Source organism: Cupressus sempervirens, chromosome 5, assembly GCF_028749045.1.
Source record: "Cupressus sempervirens isolate cs-2001-9-10 chromosome 5, ASM2874904v1, whole genome shotgun sequence".
In the NCBI taxonomy this organism is placed as follows: Eukaryota; Viridiplantae; Streptophyta; class Pinopsida; order Cupressales; family Cupressaceae; genus Cupressus; species Cupressus sempervirens.
Genome location: NC_143122.1, coordinates 646,116,423 through 646,141,286, shown reverse-complemented (window position 1 = coordinate 646,141,286; position 24,864 = coordinate 646,116,423). Strand labels below are relative to the sequence as shown.

Sequence of the window (24,864 nt, the reverse complement as noted above, 5' to 3'; positions counted from 1 at the left end):
GTAATTATAGGAATGACCAGGGTTTGAAAGCTCTATCTATTATCTTTGAAGATCTAAATCCAATCATGTTAATATTAAATTCTATGGCTCTTAGCAACAAAAAAGGATGAAATGATTCGAGGGGAAAATTCCAATGGAAACTACTCTATTGCTTCAAGTTATATGGCTCTTTGGAGCTTAAAAGAGAAGCCTCCATGGTTGAGAGCTTGGCTCCTTGGCATCATACCAAAAATCAATATATTTTATTGGTTGTCCCTATAGAATAAAATCCTTACTCAGGATAACCTTATAAAAAGAGGATAGATTATGCCAAGTAGATGTATTTTATGTAAGAACTAGCTGGAAATAGGCAACCACTTGTTCATTCACTATTCCTACTCAAGGGAGGTTTGGGATTTTCTTACCCAAGACTTAGGGATTAGCTGGTGCATGCCAAATAATCTCCTAGATTTTTTCAGCTAATGGAAAAGTTTGTTCAATCTATCTATTTTGCAGGAATTAAGTACTTGGATCTTACCTTAGTACTGCTGGAGCATATGGAAGGAGAGGAACAATAGAATCTTCAGAGATAAAGAGGAGCCAACCACAGTGCTCGAGAAGAAGATTTATAAAAAAATAAAGGAAAACTACCTAGTAAGGAAGGGGGGAGATATCGAAGTGGGTGGTAGAATAATTGAGAAGGAAAAAGACAGAATGTTAAAAAGACAGGAAGCCAAGTGGCTTCTCCCCCCATAAGGATGGCATAAAGCCAACTTTGATGGGGCCTCAAAGGGAAATCCTAGCTCCTCAAAAAGTGGAGGCATAATAAGAAATGAATTTGGTGAGGGAGTAGTGGCCTTCTCTCTCCCACTGGGCTTCCAAACTAATCACTTTGCGGAAGAAAGTGCTACTTGCCATGTGGTGAAACTAGCTTTTGAGGTTGGAGTTTCTAATCTCTAGCTTGAAGGGGATTTGAATAACATTATTAAATGTATTAATGTCAATTCTCATTATTCATGGTCGATTGCAAATCTAATTGAAGAGACACATAAGACTCTAGCTAAATTTAATAGAGTCCATGCCACTCACGTTTTTCAAGAAGCAAACTCGATGGTAGATTGGTTCACAAACAAAGGTGTCGAATTTGACCAAAAGATGATCTAGCAATTGGGAAAGAGTTTTCCAATGGATGTTAAGAGCCTAATCAAGCTAGATAAGATCCAAGGGAGTATGGAGGAGATCAATTTGCAATTATGACTAGGAATGGTTATTGGGGAAAGGGTACGATTTGTAAAGATTGTATTGGAAAGTGCAAGAGGTAGAATTTATTATAGTTTATTCAACACACTTTATGGGTCATTTTTTTCATATGAAACCTATGCTACTGTAAGGTTAATTTCTTCAGCTTTTCTCTTAAACACAGAGGTCCCCATTAGGTGGTGAAGTCACAGTGTGTTTTGGTTATAAGAATTGTGGGAGTACAAAGTGCTCAAATGGTGGGTGAAAGGTGTTGAAAAGAATCGGTGAGAAAGATGGAAAAATGGAGAAGTAGGGACAAAGTGTGGGAGAAGTTGGAACAGGGCGAGATTGCAAGATATATCATGAAGCTACATGGTGTTGATCAAGATGTGACCAACAACATGGTCAACTCGTGGAAGGACAGTAGAGTCAAGGTGAATGGGGTTTCATTTTTTATAACGGAGGTGATTTTGACTATTATTGAGATTTTGATTGAGGGTTTTAAGTTCTTTAAGGACAAAAAGGTCTCGGCCAATGCAGTGAAGGACTTCGTTTAGAACACTAAGGAGTTGAATGCCTTGAAAAAGAGTGATACATTCTATGATCTGGATTCCACAATGAAACTATGGAGTTATGTTCTACGCATTGTCATCGAGTACGTTACTCTTGACCCTAGGTTTAATCTAGTTTGCACCCACCATTTTGTTCTTTTGAATCATTTTCAGCATGATAGTAAAGTTTTATTTCCTTTCCATTTGTTGACTTCCATTAGCAAGGTGGTGTCTAGCTTCAAAAAGAAGCCCACTATTAACACTACTTTGCATGAGGGGTTGTTATTGCTTATCTATGAGCACTTTAAGGCTCAGACGATAAGTAACATCCCCTGACAAGCTAGGAAAGAGGAAAATGGTAGCTCAAGCTACTCCTTTGACTTAGATGATATTCAGAGCATTAGCATTGAGGAAGGGGGGTTAACTTTCTTTGGTAAAAAAGTTATGCCTCATGATAAGAAGTTTCCCTCTCCCATTACCCCTAGTAGAAAAAGCCCTAGGGGTCATGGTCAGAAGATGCTTGGGAATGAGGAGAAAGACTATAGTGACGAAGAGGAGGACATGGAGACTGAAGATGAGGATAAGGAGAAGCAGGAGGCAAAAAGGAAGACTAGGGTGGGAAAAAATCCAAGCAAGTGGGATTGGAGGATGAGAGGATCTAGTAGGAATCAGATGTATCTTCACTACCTCTCTCCCCTATCCATCCTCAAGCCCAACCAGTTGAGCAAATAAATGATGGTATTGGAGATGGGGGGGTGAAGTGCTAGCCAAAGACATGAGTATTTTTAGAGAAGTGATGAATCCCCATATTCTAGTGGAGAAGCAGGAGGAGCTACAGCTTGAAGAGCTAATTAACCCTACGATTGTGGCTATCTCTGATAATGCTAGGGAAACTGGGATGGACCTTTTAAACAATGCCTGTAATAGCATGATTGACATTTTTAGGTCAATCAAGTTTCTTTTTCATGAGCTAGAGGAGGTTAAGGAGAAGGTGGGTCAAATGGAAGGAGCCAAGAATCTGATGGGTCTTGAGAAAGGGATAGACTAGGATTAAAGAATTAGCCTAGTAGAAAGGAGGATTCTCAACCTGGAAAATTACAACCACAATCTGTCAAACCAGATGATATCACTGCTCAACTTGATAAATGACAATAGCCTATCTTTAATTGGTTTGCTTAAAGATAGAGGAATGTTGGGAGATGAGGAAGGAAAAGACAGAGGAAAAGCCAGATCTGATGATGAAACTACCATGGGTATCACTTACACTTGTCTAGACTAGGATGTACATAGGACTCATCAGCAGGGGGCTGAGGAGAACTAGATGGCCTACGAGGCTACCTAGGTCATGCACGAGTTGGAAAGAAAGAATGAGGATTAGTTCTTTTTTGTCCTTTTGTTTCTAGCTATTCCTTTTTTGTCTGGCTTTTTGTCCTAGCTTTTGCCTTTTTTCATTTTTTAAAAAGTAGTGTGGCCTTTCCTATGGCCTTTGTTGTTTGGCTGGGCCTAGTGCTTATTAGCAACCTTTAGACTTGTTCTTTTCTGGCTAGCCTTTTAACATTTATTATCAGCCTTTTTTATGTTTTAACTCTTGGGTTTTAGGGTCCCTATAAAACCTATTGATCTAATAAAAAACATTGTGATACCTGATATAAAATCCATAATTTAGAAAATAAATTAAATATGCCTTATAAATTATTTATCCTTTTACAATTTAATAAGATGTAAAGTTTCTAAAATAATAATTTCAATGATATACAGAAAATACACTTCTGAACTTCAATGATAAAAATATCAAAACACGTGCAAAATTTCATTCATACACCATTTTTTTTACTACTTTTAACTCATTTAAAAGTCTATATTGCTCATTATGCACACACTTTTTATTCTATTATTTAATGTATTTAATACATAATCATACATTTGTGAAGAAAAAGAAGTAAAAGAGCAAGACCACACATTTACTAATATGTTTTTTTATGCTAAGTAGATGAATGCTCTCATGCTTGATATTCCTTATGGTAATAAGATTTTTACCAAGAACATGGTTATTCTTTGAAGAGTACCTTTCGAAGTAAAAGAAAAGTCAGACATATTTTATGTCCTCATTAGGAAGGTGTGTTGCTTTTTCTTTTCAATGACAAAACTTATGTATCATAATGATTTTAATGGCCACAACTTTAAGAAATTTATAGTGACATTAGACTATTTAGAGGAATATCAAGGATTCATTGCACTATGGGATTGTAATCTTTTCGTTATCACTAAAAAAATTTATTAACATTAATTCATAGTTAAAGAGTTTGAAAAATGATAACAAAATGGCTACAACTTTAAGAAATTTATGGTGACATTAGAATATTTAGAAGAATATCAAGGATTCATTGTGTTATGGGATTGTTATGAGATTTTAATTGCTTTGTTATCATTAAAAAATAATAATATTAACTAATATTTAAAGAGATTTAAAAATGATAACATATGTATTAATAGTCAATCATATATGTATTAATAGTCGATCATATATGCATTAAAGTCTGTTATTTTTAAATATTTTTGGTTTATAATTGGATCATTGTGTTCAAACATTTTGTAATGACGATTGGATTTTTTGGCCACAAGTATTGATATTTTTGAACTATTATTGCAAGAACATAGGAGTTATTGGTACTTTGAAATGACCATTTTGTGACCATTCTTTATTTGAAATTTTCTACAAAAAGATATGTAAATACCAAGAACCTCAGCTTTAAGTAGTTAACTCACATACTAATACATACGAGAAAAATTGTTAAAATCTAATATTGATTAAAAACCTATAAATAAACATCACACACTAAGGCTTGATTCTTAAACTAAAAGTATTAAATAGTCAAAGTTGACTTATTTTTTCAAGCTTAATTTCATCTATAGTGTGTAGTGTGTGATGTTTAAGGGTGACCATCAATACGTGATGTTAAGATGTGAAACTACTAGATATTTTCTACTACTATATACTAAACATCACCATAGTTTGTCAATCAACTCTCCATGTTTGATTAATTTGACATAATTTCCACATTCTTTGAAATAAATTCAATGAATTGTTCCACATTTGAACAAAGAAACTTGCCCAAGGATGTTTCCCTCAAATGGATATTTGTGTGCAAAGTTTTTAGAGAACCTAACCACAAGTAGAAACAAATGCTAGCTGACCACATGTACACATATTTTACATGTGGGTGAATTTTGAATCACAAATTTGTGGAAGAGTTTCAAACTCTATTTTTAGATAACCTCGACCATTTTGTTCACCTAGAAATGTGGTTAGGATTTCCCAAATCAAGATAATACACATGATTAAATTTTTATATTGCTAAAACAAAAAGCATAATCTATGTACAAACTCTTTTTTATTTTCATAAATATTGTGTAGAATATTAATTTTGGTGAAATCAACAAGCTATTTGTTGGCCTGGTTTTTCACTTTGGATAATTTTGCTACACTTCATAGTGAAAGAACCAGTGATCCTATGTTTAAAGTTTAGATGTGTTAAAAAACTCGAGATGAAATTATTAAAATTTCATGAAACATTTGTTATTTGGCCCTAGTCTTAAAAATTTTTAGAAAGTAGTATTTTATTTGAAAATAGCACAGGAAGCTTTTTCACTTTATGGTTTTATATTTATCATTTCCCATTTTGGTTTTAAAAATTATTTTCCTAGAATTTAAGTATCATTTGTCATAAACCTTTGTCTTAACCATGGTTTTACCCTTTGTTAATTCCTTAATATTTTCTGAAGTGTTTTAACCACTGTAGGGTTTACATTTGCTAATTGTTGATCTTTGAAAGATCAATGATGAGCACTTGCCCACATTATGAATTTTCTTGACCTTTAGAAAATATAGGGAAGCACCTAATTTCCACATAGCCCTTTGTGACATTAGCTTCTAAATGTGCCACAAAAGTTGGAGGTGTTAGAATAGTTTAAGAATTGTCAAACGGTCATCAAAGCATGTTGGGAATTTTGAGCCATCTCATTGGTCAAAATGAGTAGCGGAGTTACTTTTTTTGTAATATAACATTGCAACATTGATCTTGGGAAAATATATGGTAGGTGCATTATCACAATATAAAGATGTGTGATATTTATGAAATGTGGCAAAGTGCCCTAGCAACACATGTACTTGTTGAGGTCATGCACCCCCAATTTTGAAAAGGTATTGGAACAGTTGGCAAATGTCATACACGTTGGAAAAGGCAATACATTCTATTGGTTACTTATGCTTACTAGATTGTGAAAGAAGTGAGACGTATGATATTGTTGATGTTTGAGAGATCAATTAAAGGTGCATTACCACTTTATAAAATTGATCATAATTTAACTAAAGTGGGGAAGTTCATGATTTCCATGTGGACAAGTGGGGCCAATCATGCAAAGGGTCGCCTAGTCATGCCGAGATGGAAAGCATTCAGACATTGTTCATATTAATTGGTGGGGTGATCTATGTGTTTAGTGAGTTGGAAGGTGATTGTATAAGCGGGCCCAAAATATTGCAACCAGACTTGTAAGGTTATAAGGATTTCCATGATCATCAATATTTGGAAGATCGATGATCAACGCTTTCCCACAATATAGAAGTGCCCCAACTTTAACAAATGTGGGGAAGCGCCTTGTTGATGCGTGGCCATTTCCAAAAAAGGATCAATGTAGCCTTTTGATTTCAAACTAAGTCATCTGATTCTTGATGATGGATGGGAGAATTTCAAACTTCACTCTATGACACAGAATGTGACTGTTGAAGCATTAACTTTGATCAATCTTGTTTCATACGAGCTTAATGTTGTAATAAATATTTTGGAATTTTCCATTATTGAACAATTAGGTTTTAGAATTCTCATAGCGCAAAGATTTTGAGAGTGGAGGGAAAAAATTTCCAAGGGTTTTGACAGATTGCTAAGTGATTTCAAGAGAAGAAAAAGAAAGAAAAATGGGTAAGTTGTTTGAGCTTCTAGAAAATTGAGAGGTTGTATTTGCATTAGGGTAAATTTTAAACATACCTCCATGAAGAGATTTTTGGGGAAAGTAGATTATTTAAGCAGAGCAGTCCATGATGACTTCCTAGAACAAATGCCATAGTCTATGAATGAATTATAGGGGAAAAGAGTTTATTCCAAAAAGCCCTAGATTATTGATTAGTGAGGGTTTCTATGATAAAGAAAACTAGTTAAGGGATGCTGAAGTGTCTGTTGGAGGATTAGGGCTTTTCTAGAAATCATTTTCATAAAGGATATTAGATACTCCATTGAACAATGTATGAGAATTTTATATAGATAAATTGATTATTCCAAGAGTTTTCTTTGATGATGATCTACTAGCATAGATCTATGTTACCGTTTAGGATACCAAAACCTATTTTGGTCAAATCTCATTTCACTATCAAAACTCAATTTTTTTCAAAATCTAAAAATACCCTTTTATAGATCTCAGATTCAATATCATCATTATATAAGTTTTTGAGTATTTTGATTAGTTATAATGTGTTATAATCTCAAAATATTATGAGTCAAAATTTCAACATTTCAAAAGATGTTCCCTCAAAAAAGGAAAAAAAATAGTAAATCATACCAAAAAAATTAAAAATTCATATTTATCTCTAGAGGAGACAATCCTCTTCATGAATATGTAACTATTTTTTCAAGAAGGTATAGATTTGGTAGGGAAATTTTGATGAGAGGAAAAAATTGTTGGATTCTGATAAGGTCAAACTTGAGTACTTATAACAAAGAAAATATACATAAAAAATAATAATTTATTTTTTTGTTCCCTAGCTATACATGTCATCTATAAGATATTTTCAAATCAAAACAAAAAAAGATGATTTGCATATACTTGTTTGACAAAAACTACACCCTATATTTTTTACAGTTCAAAAAGGGACTTCAAAATAAAATAAAATGAATAAATTCTTACTCAGAAAAATTATACAAATTATAAGCATAAAATTCATCCAATTGTACACATTTCATTAGTTTACATCATCTTCGTATTCTAAACACAAATACCATTTTTTTATCATTAATGTTGAATTGTCACATTCTGATATCCCATTTCTTTATAAAAGTTGACATAGGTTTGTGCTTTTACCCTATATGACCAATTTACCTAAATTGTGAAGAACCATGCTGGTGATAACCTCTTTAAGGTTTCACTAGAACTCATCAAAGAAGTTTTTAAGCTAAACCCTAACCATGTAGTTCATGAAAAAATAGACATGGAAGACCTCCAAGCTAGGTATGATGCACAAAGAGTGTATCTAAGGGGAGGACCATTATAGGAGCATTTTGTAAGAGTTGGATCATTGCATTTGGTTACACAAAACTCCAAAGCCTCTTCTAAAATAATACTTCAACCCTAGAGCACAGGCCTTGTATTTTCCTCTCTACAATATCTTTGGAATGGATGAGGAAGACCACATCCTAGGCTCCATTGTTTTCATTATTGCTCAAACTTTTCAATATAGAATGAGTTCAACTTTTGACTATTTTGCTCACTTGGTAGAAAAAGTTCATAATGGCTTAATAGCAATTGCAAAGACTAAAGTTAATAAGCCCTTCTACTAGTACTCTATGTTGATGTATTTATGGTTATATAATGGAGTTATCTTTTTATCTAAGGAGATGAAATTGGAGTTGGAGAGGGATGGAGAGAAGCTCTCTATTCAACTATGCAGTGTAGATATGAAATGGGAGGTTACTGATGCCAATTTTGTTAGGTTTGATAGATAGTTTGCTTCTAGCCTCAGAATGTTGTTAGTAGAGCATAGCCCTAGAATAACACAACCTCTACTAGAATTGATTAGACCTAATGACAATGCTAAAGGGCTGATGGTGAGTCATAATTGGGGAGACATTATCCCATATGTAGTGCCTATTATTTTTAGAGTTTATGGGTTTTTGGGAAAACCACAAGTTTTTCCTTATCAAGTGCCTCTAGAAGTAGGAATTGTTGAAATTTTGTGGCAAATTGGATCAGTTAAAGAAAGAGAATTGATTGGAAAATCTAAAGGTACATTCTTTCCATAGCTTACTATTGTTCATAACTTTGTTTTTGTCAAGAAGGGATGGAGAAATTTTTAGACAAATTTCAGATGGCTTAGCCCCATACCTATTTCATAGACTCAAAGAGATTTTATGACCTCTTTAAAGAAAGAAAAAAGGCTAAAGCTCATAAGAAAATGGTATAATTTCCTAAGGACATAGTTAGAAATAAGTTATCATTCAAGAACAAGACCTCAGGAAGGGGAACTGGAAAGTTTACAGTAAATTCCTATATTGTTTAAATGATTTTGAGCTAGATTATGATCCCCTAGCAAATATAAAATAGTGGTGTATGAAAGTAGATATGCTAATGGATAATTTTTCTATGATTATGCAAATAATGAATGAAAAGAAATAAATTATGACACAAACATACTGAGACAAAGCCGTTGAGGTGGAAAGGACACTAGTAAGAAAATTGTTCTTGAATCCAGGGTAGTATACATTGGAGAAAAGAGCTAAGTATATAGTGACCAGGAGTGTATAGAATGTTCCTCCATATAAGAGACCAAGGTCTGAGAGCCCACATGACACACATGCTCCTAAGAAACAAAAATTGGAGCAAGGATCATCTTCTAATGTTGAAGAGTACCCACCCAACCAAACCCCACTTTAAAGGATATATGATGAACCATCCTTAAGAGAATAATTGAGGCAAATTGGAGGGGAGAGGGATGTTTTGATCAAAACTATAGATATTGAAGAAGGAGTACCTAATGAACCTCCTACGCCAATAGTGGATCTCACTATGGGAGATTATAGAGGTATGGAAATAGATCATGTGATAGCACAAGCTACTAAACAAATTATTGATGGTGAAAGTTTTGTAAAATCTAGAGAATTTTCTCAATTCTTATGGAGGAGAAACATTGATAATTTTGAGAATAATTCTAAGCTAATCAAAGAAGAGCAACCTAATAAAAAGGACTATAAAATTAAAGAGGGAGTCAAACCTGATTTCATGAAAGAGTTTTCATAGATTACCCTTGAAGAGGGAAGATAATTGTTGAAGTATTTGAGAATTTTGATTTTACCTAAATTGTACATGGCCATTGCTATGATTTTTGATACTATGAGGAAAGCAAAGGATACTTAGTTTAAAACTGAGTAAGAGGTCTTCCATGCACACAGAGGATTGAAATATAGTGATGATCACTAGGCATTGGTGATATGTTCCATTGAAAAAAGGGATAAGACCAGGATACAAGAAGTTTCAAATGTTGAGCATACAGGAAGCCTCATGGTCTACAGAGCAGAGGAAGTAAATAGTGAGAAAGTATCTAGAATGACCAAGGAAATGGTGGACTTTGGAGTTGTTGCAACAAAGGACCAAAAAAAAATCCTTGAGCTCAATGCTAAGTTTGAAGAGATGCTCAAAGAATATGAGAAGAGGGGGACTAGGAAACACTAGTTAGAAGCTTAGGTGGACCAAATGGATAAGCAATTTGGAAAAAGAAAGGTAGGAGAATCCAACTAGCTTAGGATTACTTATCCTTGTCTTCTAGTTGAGCTCTTTAAATCAACTCCTATTGTAAAGCTACTAGATACCCCACAGAGTCTAGAATTTTACACTGCTAAGGAATTTGAGGAAGAAAAGAATAAACTATGGGCATTACATGTGGAGTTAAATGGCTTATATGAGGACAAAATTAGGGAAACAATCTTGTATCTAGTAGATAAGATTGAATGGCCAATTTTTTTTATGAATAATTGGTAAAAATAATAGATATGTGGAATGAAATAAAAGGTGGTGAGGATGCTCTAAATCCCATTATGAGTAAATAGGGTAGCAAAGATAAGGATGTCACCCTTTTGTGTGTTTCAGTTATTAGTTTGTCTTGTGAACAGATAGAAAAAACTTTTGATATGACTAATAATTTATCTGATTTTGATGATAAGAAGGCTACAATGCAAAAGAGACTAATAATTTTCTTTTCAAAATATCGTGCTAATAAATTTTAACTTTTCCCCCATGCACTTAGAAAATAGATAAATTAAAAGAAAAGGAGGAATTGGCTAAAGAATTAGATGATTTATTGTGCCTTAGAATAAATGGTCTTATAAGTGAAAAAGGAGATGTATTATGGGCAGCAATGACTGAAGAGATTGTTAAAGTGAAATTATTCTATAATTCTATTAGAGAAGAATTTTTTGAAATCAATGAGTTAGGAGATTTTGTCTTGAAGAAGCAACATGAGGCTTTGAGTTTTGATTGGTCGGGTGACACAATTTTCAATAAATGGATAGAAGATTTTGTGCATTCAAAATAGTTAGAAACTAAAGAAACTAATGAAGAAGAGGCGGATCAAGATGAGATGAAAGAAAATGATACACTAGTTAAAGTAGAAGAAGACAAAGATCAACAATCAACTACAATAACAAGCATAGAGGTCCAAACTGGCGACATGACAATAGCAAAATCAGTTGTAACTATTGTCTTGTCATTGCATGATGATGTGGATGGAGAGCCTCAAGTTGAAGTAAGTCTACAAACATTAGAACTAGGTCCATCACAAGAACTTCCATAGGTTACACCATCTAAGGAATGCTAGCAACCTCAAAGCCAATCATGAACCCCTCAACAACAAAAAGTGTAGCAGAAGTGGTCCCCATAAAAGAATATTCATGATGTAAAATCATTTTGTTGCATTAATTTCTATCTTTGATGATAGTAACCTTGTAAATATCTTTCCATCTTAAGGAAAGCTATCAATACTATCTAAGCCTAAAGGTTTTTGCATCTCACACTATATAATTGAGGTTCAAAAGCTAGAGAAAGCATTTGGACTATTGTATAACTTTTAGTTTTGATGGTTTTATTTGGTCTAGTCCTTAATGCAAGTTTTATGATGTATTTTCTCTGCAAATATGAGAATACATAACTTTCTAGGATCATGGTGTCTTGTCTTGAGTTGTTTTGAGTTCTATTTCAATGTTACATAAGTTTCAAAGAGAATTAATACAAAGTTGAACTATCACCATATCTTTTCTCTCTTAATATTGTCTCCATTTTTGTTGATTGTTTATTTTGAGACTGTATGAGCAAAACTTGTTCAATTTAATGCAACTAGGATGACTTTTATGTCAATTCACTACTATTTTTGATTTGATGAATTGATTAAATGCTTAAGTGAATATGGTAGGATCTCTAGACAGTAATAGGGATATGCATAAGAATGAGGTTTAGGGAGAATTACTAATAATATTGATTGCATTGGAGTCAATTAGGTCAAAAGGTTGGATAGACTATGGAACCCAATGGATGAGGCACTAATCAATTATTTCAAATAGCATATGAAGATATCATTGATAAGCATCAAACACAATCTTAAAATCAAAATCAATTTTACATTAAATGTATGAAGATTGTCATAGCTAGTTAGTTAGCTACTGCTACCTAGAACTACTTGTAGATTAAAGAAGAATTATGACCAATCTGTTGTAGGGGATGAATATTGTAATAAAGTATCATTGAATGAATTAAATGTGAAAGTAGTATCAAGTTTTGAATCTCTTTATCCCTTAGGTGCACCTGCCTTGGTTGTACAAAGCCAAAAGAGTAGAAAATCTTTAATGATTTTGTTGAAGTTGGTTCCATATCTAAAGACCATCTAGATGATCATGGGAAATAGCTAATCCTTAGGTTATTTTGATCTTTACCATCTTGATATCAAGTATTTTATTTCTTGGTAGTGTAAAAACACCAACACTATTTACACAACCAAGACGTCACAAATAAATCTATAGACACGAATAGGTGGTTTGTCACATCCGACAGTCAAGAAATTGTTAAGTAACCTAGATCATGTCTGCAAATGTAATTATATTTCCATTGTTATTGATATGTTTCAAATACATATTTGGATCTCATATAAGTATGAGAGAAGGACATGAAATGTCTCCAAGGTTTAAACATCATTAGTTAGTATAAAATAATATAACTAACCATATGTAAAATATATACATTATAATTATAGTTATTATTATTTTTATATAAAGGAATATTTATATTATCATCAATAATGAAACTCATGATCATATCAATCTGACTGTAACTAAAAAACTACAATCTTAACATAAATAATTCTAGAGGAGATCAAGCAATTAGTTGCTAAAGAGGTGAACATTGAAAATAAAAGAAATATATATTTTGAAATATAAAATTGTAAATCATGCTGATCTAAGTGGATGGTCATGTGCAAGTGGTGTTTTTTTTACAAGAAAGCACATCACATCTACTATGTCATTTCAATTTATTAATCTCAGTTAGCCAAGATATTGTGCATTCATATAAGATTAAAACTTGAGTAAGAATGAAAAATTAATATTAAGAAATTAGGCTATTGAAGTTATCATTCTATACTAACTTCACCTCCCTTTGATTTGGACCAACTAATAGTGTTAATCATCTAAGTAATTTAGATTATTTATGTAAGGTGATTTATTCTTACAATTTCTTTGTATGTGTACTCCTTGTATTCCAACATTTTTCTCAAAGCTTCTAATGATTTAGAGAAAATAAAAATATTTTTAATTCCATTCTTGAATGAAAATATCTAAAATTTGAGAACTTTTATGTTATTTGAATTACATTATTAAAACTTGAATATTGATATGTTAAATTACATATTGAGGTTGATATGACATTTGATGTAAAACATATAGTTGATTATAAAACATAAATGTGTATTGTATACATACTCATACAAGTCTTTATTTTTATTTTTTTTCAAATATACACTTATTATATTTTAAATTATTATACTCTACCCTATATAAGTAGAAAATTACAGATTAAAAATTAACTTTTCATTGAAAAATTCTATTATTTTTATTATAATTTTAAGTTTCAAAATTTTCTTTTTTTTCTTAATTATGTACCATAGATTTTATTTAAAAATTTAATTTAATTTGATAAAATCTTAAAATTAAACTTTTAAAAAACTAAGCCTTTTAATATTTTAAAAAAAAAATTAGTAATGACAACATTTTCATCTAAGAGATGTAAATATATATCTTGTCTAAAATGGAACTTTATCATTTAACAAAATTAAAAGATTTTTTTTTCCAGAAAGAAAGAGAAAAGGCAAAAAGATTTATTGTTCTGTTCAATACAAAAAAGAAGATGTTTTTTAAAATACTCAAATTAACAAGTTGAATATACAAAAAAATTATTATAAATAATTACTTTATATAAAATCATAAATCTATGTAATGTTGTTAATAATTGAAATGAAAAAAATATTCAAAGTTTAAATTATTAGGTAAATAATTTGTGAAAATATAAAAATAGGAATCCAAAGTAAAATTGGAGACATCTTTTTTCCTAATAATTCTTCCCCAAGCCTTACAAAGACTTCAAAGATGGCTTCCTCGAGAGTGGAAGGCAGCCATAGCATAATAGCATAATAGCATAATAGCATAATATTTACTCATGTATGTTTATCATCCTTGTCATCTAGAAATGGTGCTCATTCTTTCTCAATACTACCTTCACTGAAGTTGGTGATTAGGTATTCTAAGGATGCCCTAGAAGATAAAACAATTGTTAACAGGTTAGTGAGGTTCAACTAGCAACCTTCATCAAGTTCCAACCATGTTGCAAAGGGGTTGAGTGAAGGTAAGGAACTTCCTACTGCCTTTGTTGATCTTAAACCTTATTTGCGCATAACCTTAACAATTAACGCAAAGAAGTTTAGGTTGGAAATTCTAGTATTTTTCTAGAAAATAAAAAATTTTCCTCTCATAAATTTTTTAACAATTGGTAGCATGAAGTTTGGGGTAGAAAAACTAGAGTATCATTATCCTATTTTTGGTGTGATTCTAAAGATTTGTTCTTGATTTTTTTGTCCAACCCCAATAATGAAAAATATATTATAAAGGCGTAATTTCATAGAATTGGCTCATGCAATTTTAGAGCAATTGCTTGGTCTCTAGATACAATCCATGAGGAAATTTTAGCCATATGTTGTCCACGCTAGATTTCAATAGGCAACTTGTCTCCATTCTTGAATTTTATTCCCTGTGACCTATAACCAATTGAAATTGTGGTTTGAGTTGATAAAAGTGATAGCCTTCTCCCACATATAGACACTAGGGTTCTTATATCTTTAAACAAATCAATTTGATAAAGTTGAAATAAAATAAAGATGTAAATTTTAACGACAACAATATAACACAAAATTGTCATTCCTAAATTGTAGGCAGCTATCTATCTAAGGGCCCATTTGGCTGTATGAATAGGAATAGGGGAATAGGAATAGCTATTCTAGAATACTTATTTTGGAATAGAAAATGGGGGTATGTATTCCTATTATCTATTTGGTTCAACCAGAATCAAAATTTGATGGGGAATTCACGGACCAAAAAATTTATGTTTTTTAAAATAAATAAAATTTGAATAGGAATATGTATTCCAATTCCACCTATTTGGATGGAATTGCAAAACCTCATTTTTGAGCCAAAATTGAAATACGTATTCTTATTTTACTTCGTATTCCAATTCCGATTTGGTTCACCCAAATGAAGAATTCAAAATTTTAAGAATTTACATATCACTATTCTGCATGTATTCCTGTTGCCAAACAGGTGCTAAACGAATCAATTTGATCAAGTCGAAATAAAACAAGAGGCGCATGCGCCAAAGTTCCTGCCTTCATGTTTTTATGGTTGACTGAAGTAACTTTTGCAATGATCTCTATCTTGTCAATGCCTCTTGTTTTACTGATGGAAACTTATGGCTCAAGATTAGTTTTTTGTGTTTAGTGAGGAACTAAGGGCCCGTTTGGTTGCAAGCATAGGAATTGAGAATTAGAATAGAAAATTTGAATGAGAATGGAAAATGAAGAATAGGAATGGAAAAATGCAATCCAATCTTGTTTATCCCTTGTTTGGTTATGCAAGCTTAAATTGGAATAGGGTTAACTTGAAATCGGCACCATTTGAAAATATTTTGAAGATGCAATCGGTGCCATTGGAAAATCGCTGAAATATTTGAAAATATTGAAAACAAAGTTCCCGCGCTCACCCCAGGTCAAAGCGGATTTGAAAATTTAATCAAATTTGAGAAAGCGAAAATGAATGCAAGAATAGCAATTCCAATTACAAGTATTTTTTGGAATGGACAAAAGCTCATTTTGGGGCTAAAATGAGAATACGTATTCCTATTCCCTATTCCTATTCCACGCACCAAGCAAAGAATACAAATCATATTCTAATTTCCTATTCCTATTCCGGTTGTATTCCAGCAACCAAACGAGCCCTAATGGAAAATGTTGAAGTGTCTTTTAAAATGGAAACATTCTTATTCCTCTCGGACACTTGAATTGGGTCTTCTCAAATTGCTTGCAATTATTGATTTTGATGGTATATATATAGACAAGTTGCAGTGTCTATATATAGACAGAATATCTGAAACAAGTGGAGAGCAAACCAAATGTGGAACACGGTTTATTCAATTTATTTAAATAGATGTGGAAATTATATCATTGAAACAAATAATGAGAAATAATTTATTACCACGTAATGGAGGATTGAATAGACAATAGTGAATGTTGAATGGATATAGCATGTCATGTTTATTTCTCGCCATAAATTTCTTAACGTTCTGGCTTTTATGGCCCTGATTTTTTGGTCTTTGAGAGCAAAACCTGCGTCTTATTAAAGAGGCCACAACAAAATATGTCGACATTGTTCAATAAGGAAAGATACTCCTTAAAAGGTAGCCACATTTTTCCTAAACACCGCGGTACCATAAGCAATATCAACCACAAAAACACCCATCTGATATTAACTTTTTCCTTCAATTGCATTCAATTCTAGAATAAAAGCTTTGTACTTAAGAGGAAGATTACACAGTGTTATCCTTTTTTAACTTTTTCCTTTAATTGCATTCAATTCTAGAATAAAAGCTTTATACATAAGAGGAAGATAGACATTTAAATGAATTACGTTACATTAGTTTGTACAATGAAGGGGATTTCTATCATTGATCATGAAGTGAACGCAAAAGATACTCTCGTATGAAAATTATGTATGCATGAAATTTGCACGTGTTTCCACATTTTTATGGCTGAAGCCTGAGAAGCGTAACTTGTGTAATGTTTGCACGTGTTTCGATATTGTTATCGTTGAAGTTTGGAAGTGTAATTTGTGTAAATCATTGAAATTATTATTTCAGAAATTTCACAACTTGTTATATTGTAAAAGGATAAATAATTTATAAGTTGTATTTAATTTTTTATAAAATTATGGTTTTTATATCAAGTATCACAATGTTGCTAATAATTGAAATGAAAAGAACTTTCAAATTTTAAATTATTAGGTAAATAGTTTGTGAAAATATAAAAAATAGGAATCCAAAGTAAAATTGGGGACATTTTTTTTTCTAGTAAGTCTTTCCCAAGCCTTGCAAAGACTTCAAAGATGGCTTCCTCGAGAGTTGATGGTTGTCATCTTACCCTTGCATTAGTAGCACAATATTTACTCATGTATGCATATGATCCTTATCATCTAGAAATGGTGCTCATTCTTTCTCAATGCTACTTTCACTAAAGCTGGAAATTAGGTATCTTAAGGATGCCCTAGAAGATACACAATTGTTAAGAGGTTAGTGAGGTTCAACTAGAAACCTTCATCTAGTTCCAACCATGTTGCAAAGGGGTCGAGTGAAGGTAAGCAACTTCCTAATGCCTTTTTCGATCTTAAACCTAATTTGCAAATAACCTTAACAATTAATGCAAAGAAGTTTAGGTTAGGAATTTTGCTATTTTTCTAGAAACTTTAAAATTCTCCTCTCATAAATTTTTTAACGATTGGTAGCATGAAGTTTGGGCTAGAAAAACTAGAGTATCATTATCCTATTTTTGGTGTGATTCTAAAAGATTTGTTCTTGATTTTTCTGTCCAACCCCAATAATGAAAAATATATTATAAAGATGTAATTTCATAGAATTGGCTTATGCAGTTTTAGAGGAATTGCTTGGTCTCTAGATACAATCCATGAGGAAATTTTAGCCATATGTTGTCCACGCTGAATTTCAATACGTAACTTGCCTCCATTCTTGAATTTTATTCCCCATGACCTATAACCAATTGAAATTGTTGTTCTACTTGATAAAAGTAGTAACCTTCTCCCAAATATAGGCACTAGGTTTCTTCTATCTTTAAACCCCAGCCTTGATCTTTCTAAAGTTATTTATTTTATTTACATGACCATCTTTTTGTATACCATATTTCATTTTCATTAGGAATTAATGAATGCTTTTGTGCAAAAAGAAATGGTGTTTGAGAAACTCTTTATCATTAATTAAGAAGAATTTGACTTTTAACCCTAATAATCATGAGGTCCCCAAGTCTAATAACTCCCTCAAACCAAAAAATGCCAATGTCTAATTCTAAAAAGCCTATATAACCTCCTCTATCCCTATCAATTTTTCTAATCCTTTAGATTTGAGAGCTCCAAGTGAAAAATGTAACCAGCTAAATATTGACTTCTTTGACCAGAAGGAACCTCTTCGGTTTTATAGAAGCAAGACTCTTACTTGTCAGGTTTTCAAGATGATCATATAGCAAAAGTGAAATAATAGCTATGAGTTAATTTTAATATTGGACCATATTGAGATGAGGTATTGTATGATGTGGTTAATATGAGTGTATTCGATGTTTTGTTGGGTAGATTTTGGGAATACAATGTTCATACTATTTATGATTGTTAAAGGAATATTGTTTCTATTATGAAAGATGGTTGTAGTTTTACTTTTCTTCCTTTGAAGGAGGAAGGAATAAAAGATAAGATCCTAAGTATGATGAGGACTTACATCTTAGGAGATCAAAATACTTCAGATTATAAGGTGATGGATTTGTAATAGGAAACATAAAAGGTTGTTGAGGTGGCATAGGTGTTGAGGAATCTAATGAGTAAATATGAACCAATGATTTTAAAAATTGATGAGAAAAGATGATGTTACAAAAAGTTACTATTGAAAGAGTATCAGATGAGAAATAAAATTTTGAGAGTGGATTATAGGATACAAAGTTTTTGGACAATGTCAAAGGTGACATCAAACAACAAAAGGTGAAGTGGACATTGGTTAACAATTGCCAAAGTGACAAAGGTAGTAGCAATAGGTGTATTTAAATTGAGAAGATAAAATTTTGTAGAAGTAATAGAAGAGAAGAACCTAATAGTGGAGGATATTCTTCTATATTTATGACTTTACAAAGTTAGCACAACCATTTATGGATATATTTGCATGTAATTGTTATTTTGTCTGTGGTTTAATACTAAAATGCAAGTATAATGTATTTGATAGGTTAGCAGTTGTAAATTGATAATAGTAACGTAATATCTTTATTTCTAGGCCAACTTGGTGATAGTCCAATCATATGTCTCACCTTGATGTTCATTTTTTATTGTTTGTTCGAACATTTATGTCGTGATATATCAATTTGTAAGGTAAGACATCTCTTTTGTAGATTCTCCTTCCCTTTTCTAGTTAAATTTAATTAGTCATCACAAATTTGTAAGATAATTAGTCACTTAATATCTGCATTTGAAGTTTGATAATAATATTTTTAATTAGGAAGAAAAAATGTATCCAATTTTAATCTTAGCTCTTATTTTATAATATTCACCTACTATTTTAAATTTTAAAAGTTTTTTCCAATTCACTTATTAACAAGCACTATGATACCTGATAGAAAAACCATAATTTTGTACAAATTTTAAGATGCCTTTCAAATTTATTTACCTTTATACCATTTAACAATTTGTAAAATTTCTACAACAATAATTATAATCATTACATAAGTTACGCTTCTCAAGCTTCAACCATAAAAATGTGGAAACATGTGCAAATTTCATGCAGACATAATTTTCATATGAGAGTATCTTTTTGCGTTCACTTCATGATATTATAATGTACATCGAACATAATTAATAATAGAAATCTCTTTCATTGGACAAACTTATGTAACGTAATTTATTTAAATGTCTATCTTCCTCTTATGTACAAAGCTTTTATTCTAGAATTGAATGCAATTAAAGGAAAAAGTTAAAAAAGGATAACACCGTGTACACAGATATGCTTACACAGATAAGCTAATCAGATGGGTGTTTTTGTGGTTGATATTGCTTATGGTACCTTTCATTATTGAACAATGTCGACATATTTTGTTGTGGCCTCGTTAATAAGACGCAGGTTTTGCTTTCAAAGTCAAAAGAATCTGGGCCATAAAAGCCAGAACATTAAGAAATTTATGGGGAGCAATAAACATCACATGCTATAGCCATTCAACATTCACTGTTGTCTATTTAATCCTTCATTACGTGGTAATAAATTAATTCTCATTATTTGTTTCAATGACATAATTTTCACATCTATTTAAATAAATTGAATAAACCGTGTTCGACATTTAAACAATGAAACTCGCCTAGGGATGTTACTGTAGATGGATGTTTCTGTGCGAAATTCTCGGAGAGTCTTTAAGGAAGAAGAAGAATGGCTGCAAATGGTGAAGCGTTTGTGTACAGACCAAAGCTTCCTGACATTTCAATACCAAATCACATGCCATTACACGCTTACTGTTTTGAAAGAATGGCAGAGTTCAAAGATCGTATTGTTAAGTGTCGGTTTTTCTTTTTATTTGTTTTTTTTTTTTGGTCTATTTTCCAATCTTACAATTTTGAGTATAGATACGTGTAAATTATTGTAAAATAAGAACATAAATAAAAAAATTGAAACAAAAATCACAAATCTTAATCAAGATTTTAGCTAAGATGTTCTTCACCAAGTACTAGTTGAGACAAAGGTATATGTACTAATAAGTAGTGCAACATAACTTATTTTGTAAAGTAGGAATTAGATTTAGTTATTCTTTAAAATACATATTAATTTAGAGTTTTCTACATAAAATAAAATCATATCAAGTAATAGTTGTTCATTTTTATATTCGCTAGTATTTGGTTATGAGAATTGTACAATCTTATAGGACAAAGTTTTTAATTGAAAAAGTTTAACAACTTTGTTATTAAAATAATTCATTTCAAATAGTTACTCATTTATATACATATCACAAAAGTTGTATAATCTAATAGGACAATGCATTTAATTGAAAAAGTTAAATAACTTTACACGTACCCATAGTGGAGGGCACTTGTGCACAAAAATATTTGTGTATACATTTATTATTCTTAACTTATGTAGAGATCATATGAAAATCTTGTGATATTCAAATCAAGTGAATAATAGAAAATAATAGCTTTTCTCCTCCTTTAACTGTACAATTATTCTCTTTACATTACCCAACTACCAAAAACCTAGCTATTAAATTTTTGAAATCACATATGAATTATAAAAAGAATTGTCAAAATCTACTATACTATTCAGGAATTTAAAATGCTCAAAACTAGGGAGGACCATTACTATTACTTTTGTTTATATATACTATCAACTCTTAACAAAATATCCAATTATTATATTATCACACTTAATGATGATCTGCAATTCAGGTATATGGCATGACAGAATTAGCACCAATAGCAATGATGAGCCTTGCATTTGCAAAGAAACCATACACAGTTAAATCTGATTCACCTGGAACCGTGGTTAGGAATGCCCAAATCAAGATTGTTGACTTGAATACCGGACTTTCACTTCCTCATGGTCAATTAGGTGAGATCTGTGTTCGTGGCCCTCAATTAATGAAAGGTATATATTGCACATAAATAAATTTTTCTATTGGTAAAATAGAAAACATAATATATGCAAAAGTATATACAATAGTAATTTTGGTTTGACCAATAGGGTATCTAAACAATCCAGAGGATACAAAGAAAACTATAGACAAGAATGGATGGTTACATACTAGTGACATTGGTTACATTAATGACAATGATGAGCTTTTCGTTGTGGACTATCTAGAAGAGCTTATCAAATACAAGGTATTCCAAGTTCAGTTCACATTCCAGATTGGGTCTAATTAAAATTCATTTAACTAATTTTAGTTATATTAATAGTGGATGATTTATATATTAGTAGTTAATTGTTAACTATTTTACTTTGCTTTAAGCAAGTAAGTTTACATGAAGATATAAAAATAATTGTAGTCTAAATGTGATATATAATTTAAGAGATATAAACATACAAGTTAGTTCTAGCTACTAGTAATACCTTTATCTTAGCTATACATATTTTTTCAATATAATTTAACAATTTAATCTTAAATATCAATGAAAAATTAAGCCTAGAAAAAAAGTTTGACTATTTAACATTTTAAGTTTAGGAATAAACCATTTGTCTAAAATATTTAAGTAGTATCTAATGATATTGGTGAACAGGTAGCTCCTACAGAATTGGAAGCCATTTTGATAAATCATCCCTTTATTTCAAACATGATAGTAGTCCCGTAAGTTTGGCACCCTAATCAACTACCCGATTTCTCTAATTTTAATTCTTAATCTAATAATTATATATATTATGGTCACACCCATAACTATTTTTGGCATAGGCAAAAAGACAAAGTTGCAGGAGAGGTGCCAGTAGTACTTGTAGTCACATCTGTCAGTCAAGAAATAACTCCCAAGGAGATTAAATTATTCGTTGCCAAAGAGGTGAACATTAAAAATACATGTTATGATCAAGAAATATATATTTGAAACTTAAAATAAAATTATGATGTTAATCTAAGTGTATGGTCATATTCAAGTGGTATTTTATAGGAAATTGCATCATATGTACTTCATAGGTTCAATACCCAAATCTCAGTAAGATAAGATATTGCACAACCATATGCGATCCAAAATTCAATAAAATGAGAAATAAGTATGAAGATATTAGGCTATTCATGTGATTATCTAATGCTAATCCCAACTCTCTTTGATCTAGATCAATTAATAGTGATAATTATCCAAGTAAACTAGATTATTTGTGTAAGGTGATTTATTTCCTTACAATTTCTTCCTCTTTACATATTTTGTCTTTGTCTTTCAATCTTTTTTCAAAGATTATGGAGATTCTCTAATAAAAAAAAACCTTTACTTCCATGTCTAAATAAGAATATCAAGATCTTGAGAATTCTTATGTTATTTGAACTATATTATTAAATTTTGACCATTCATATGTTATATTACTTACTAAAGTTTAATTTGGTTGATATGGTAGTTTTTGAAGTATTAGATAGCAGCCAAAAGGTGCGGGGGGGGGGGGGGGGTGGGGTGTGGACCCTAGTGTACAAAAAGGCTAAAGGATCAGCGAGAGGTTACCTCCCAATCATCTAACCAATATGGTAGTTAATGTAAAAGATATAGATGTTTAATTTGGTTGATAAGGTAGTAAATGTAAAAACTATAAATGTTTATAAATTTTATGATGCATTTGAAAATTATTTTCTCTTAAATTACAACAATTTTTCCAATAAAGCATACAATTTTATCATTACATCTAATTTTTCATACTAAAATAACAAACTGTACATACACATACATGTATTTACATGTTTATACTTATAAATATATATAGTTTTTTATTACTGTTTCTTTCACATGTACACTTGATCATGTTTAGAATCATCAACTTCATGTACTCCCAGATATGGCATGCTTTCAGATTGGAGATCTTATTTACCATATAGAAAGATTGTAATGTAGTTATTTATGCTAACAACAAACTTGACATTAATGTTGCTATGTAAGCTATAGCATGCATTTATAACAATGTCATGTTGTAGATTCAAGTATAAATAGATAAAGTGGCTTTGGAGGTGGCTTACTTACAAGAGTTTTTGAATTGTTGGGGAAATGCCACCTATACAGTAGCTTGTGTTCTTCTATATTTGGCCTCTAGCGACCGTACTCCTCCTCATGGTCAGTATCAAGGACATAGTAGTTATGTTCACTACTCATACATGCCTTGCTCTTAGCTGCACTACTCTCCTAGTAATGGTGTTTTTGGTCAACACCACTCTTCTAGAGGATCTAGTGGTCAACACCACTCTGCCTCGCCTCCTCAGAGACCTAGCTCAGGGTGGTCCCCAATGTCTCCTCTTACTGCTTCTACTACTAGTTGGCCCTTTTTACACTAAGACCCCAAGTGGGTGTTTCCCCAACTAGACTTAGCCATTTCTCCTCCCAAGCTTGAGGGAGAGAAAGATGAAGATAATTATACTACTGCTGATGATGGATGTGCTCCCCCTGAGCTGTCTTCTCACCCCACCAATCGAGTGGGGCTCTAATGATAAGGATCATCCTCCTCCTTTAGTTGGTGCTCCACTAGTAGCTTGAGGATTTTTATGTTTTCTAAATTTTTTTTTTGATGAATAGTTGATGTCTGGCCTTTGGCCATATGACCTCGTGGGGTGATCCTATTTCCCCCAGTCCCTTTTTTGGTGAATATGTAACTTTATTGTTTTTTTTTTAATATAAGGAAGGTACTATTCATCAAAACAAAAAGCTTGGTTGAAAATTTTTGCCATGATGATAGAAGAGTATCACCTAATTCAAGAGATGTTCTTAAATTGAGAGTTATGTAATCCACATCCTAAACACCTTTTGGACATGACTCAAACTAAATTATTCAAAAAAAAAAGATGATGATAAGGCGTTAACTATTACCATTAGTCAAAGATCTTTTGAAAAGTGTAAACCATAGTATGTAAGGATTAATGAGGAAAGAGTCACAAGTTGCTGTAAAATTAATTTTCAATTTTGTGACCATTATGATGTATTTTGATCTATATGTGGTGCCATGCATAGTAAAGAAATGGTGCAAGAATCTGGTATAAAATTATGACCTCAAACTAGATAGGATTTCATATCAAGTTTATTTTGTAAGCCACCTAGTGACCAATATTTTCTTTTCAATGCATGTCTTTCTAGTACATGTGATATGTGTGGCAATCTTTTTTTGTTAGATGAATTCATGTTTGCATGAAAATTCTTTGACTAATTTTGGACAATAATTAGTTGATGTAAAAAGATTCAAAACTATTAAATATCCATTGAAGGATGGGAAGATT

At 31.6% G+C, this 24,864-nt stretch overlaps 1 protein-coding gene across 1 annotated transcript; it reads left to right on the top strand.

Moving 5' to 3' along the window:
• The first annotated feature begins 20,301 nt into the window (after window positions 1-20,301).
• LOC149557565 (4-coumarate--CoA ligase 1-like) lies at window positions 20,302-22,619 on the top strand. The gene is made up of 6 exons (XM_089830334.1): window positions 20,302-20,466; window positions 21,362-21,560; window positions 21,657-21,802; window positions 22,190-22,257; window positions 22,360-22,481; window positions 22,558-22,619. The coding sequence occupies exons 1-6, from the start codon at window positions 20,302-20,304 to the stop codon at window positions 22,617-22,619; spliced, it is 762 nt and encodes a 253-aa protein (XP_089686460.1).
• The last annotated feature ends 2,245 nt before the right edge of the window (window positions 22,620-24,864 follow it).

Bases quoted from the DNA above. Each gene is read 5' to 3' on its own strand.
- LOC149557565 (XM_089830334.1), top strand. From the start codon at position 20,302: ATGGATGTTTCTGTGCGAAATTCTCGGAGAGTCTTTAAGGAAGAAGAA. The intron at 22,258-22,359 runs GTAAGTTTGGCA...TTTTTGGCATAG, and splicing joins TCAAACATGATAGTAGTCCC to GCAAAAAGACAAAGTTGCAG. The intron at 22,482-22,557 runs GTTATGATCAAG...GTCATATTCAAG, and splicing joins GGTGAACATTAAAAATACAT to TGGTATTTTATAGGAAATTG.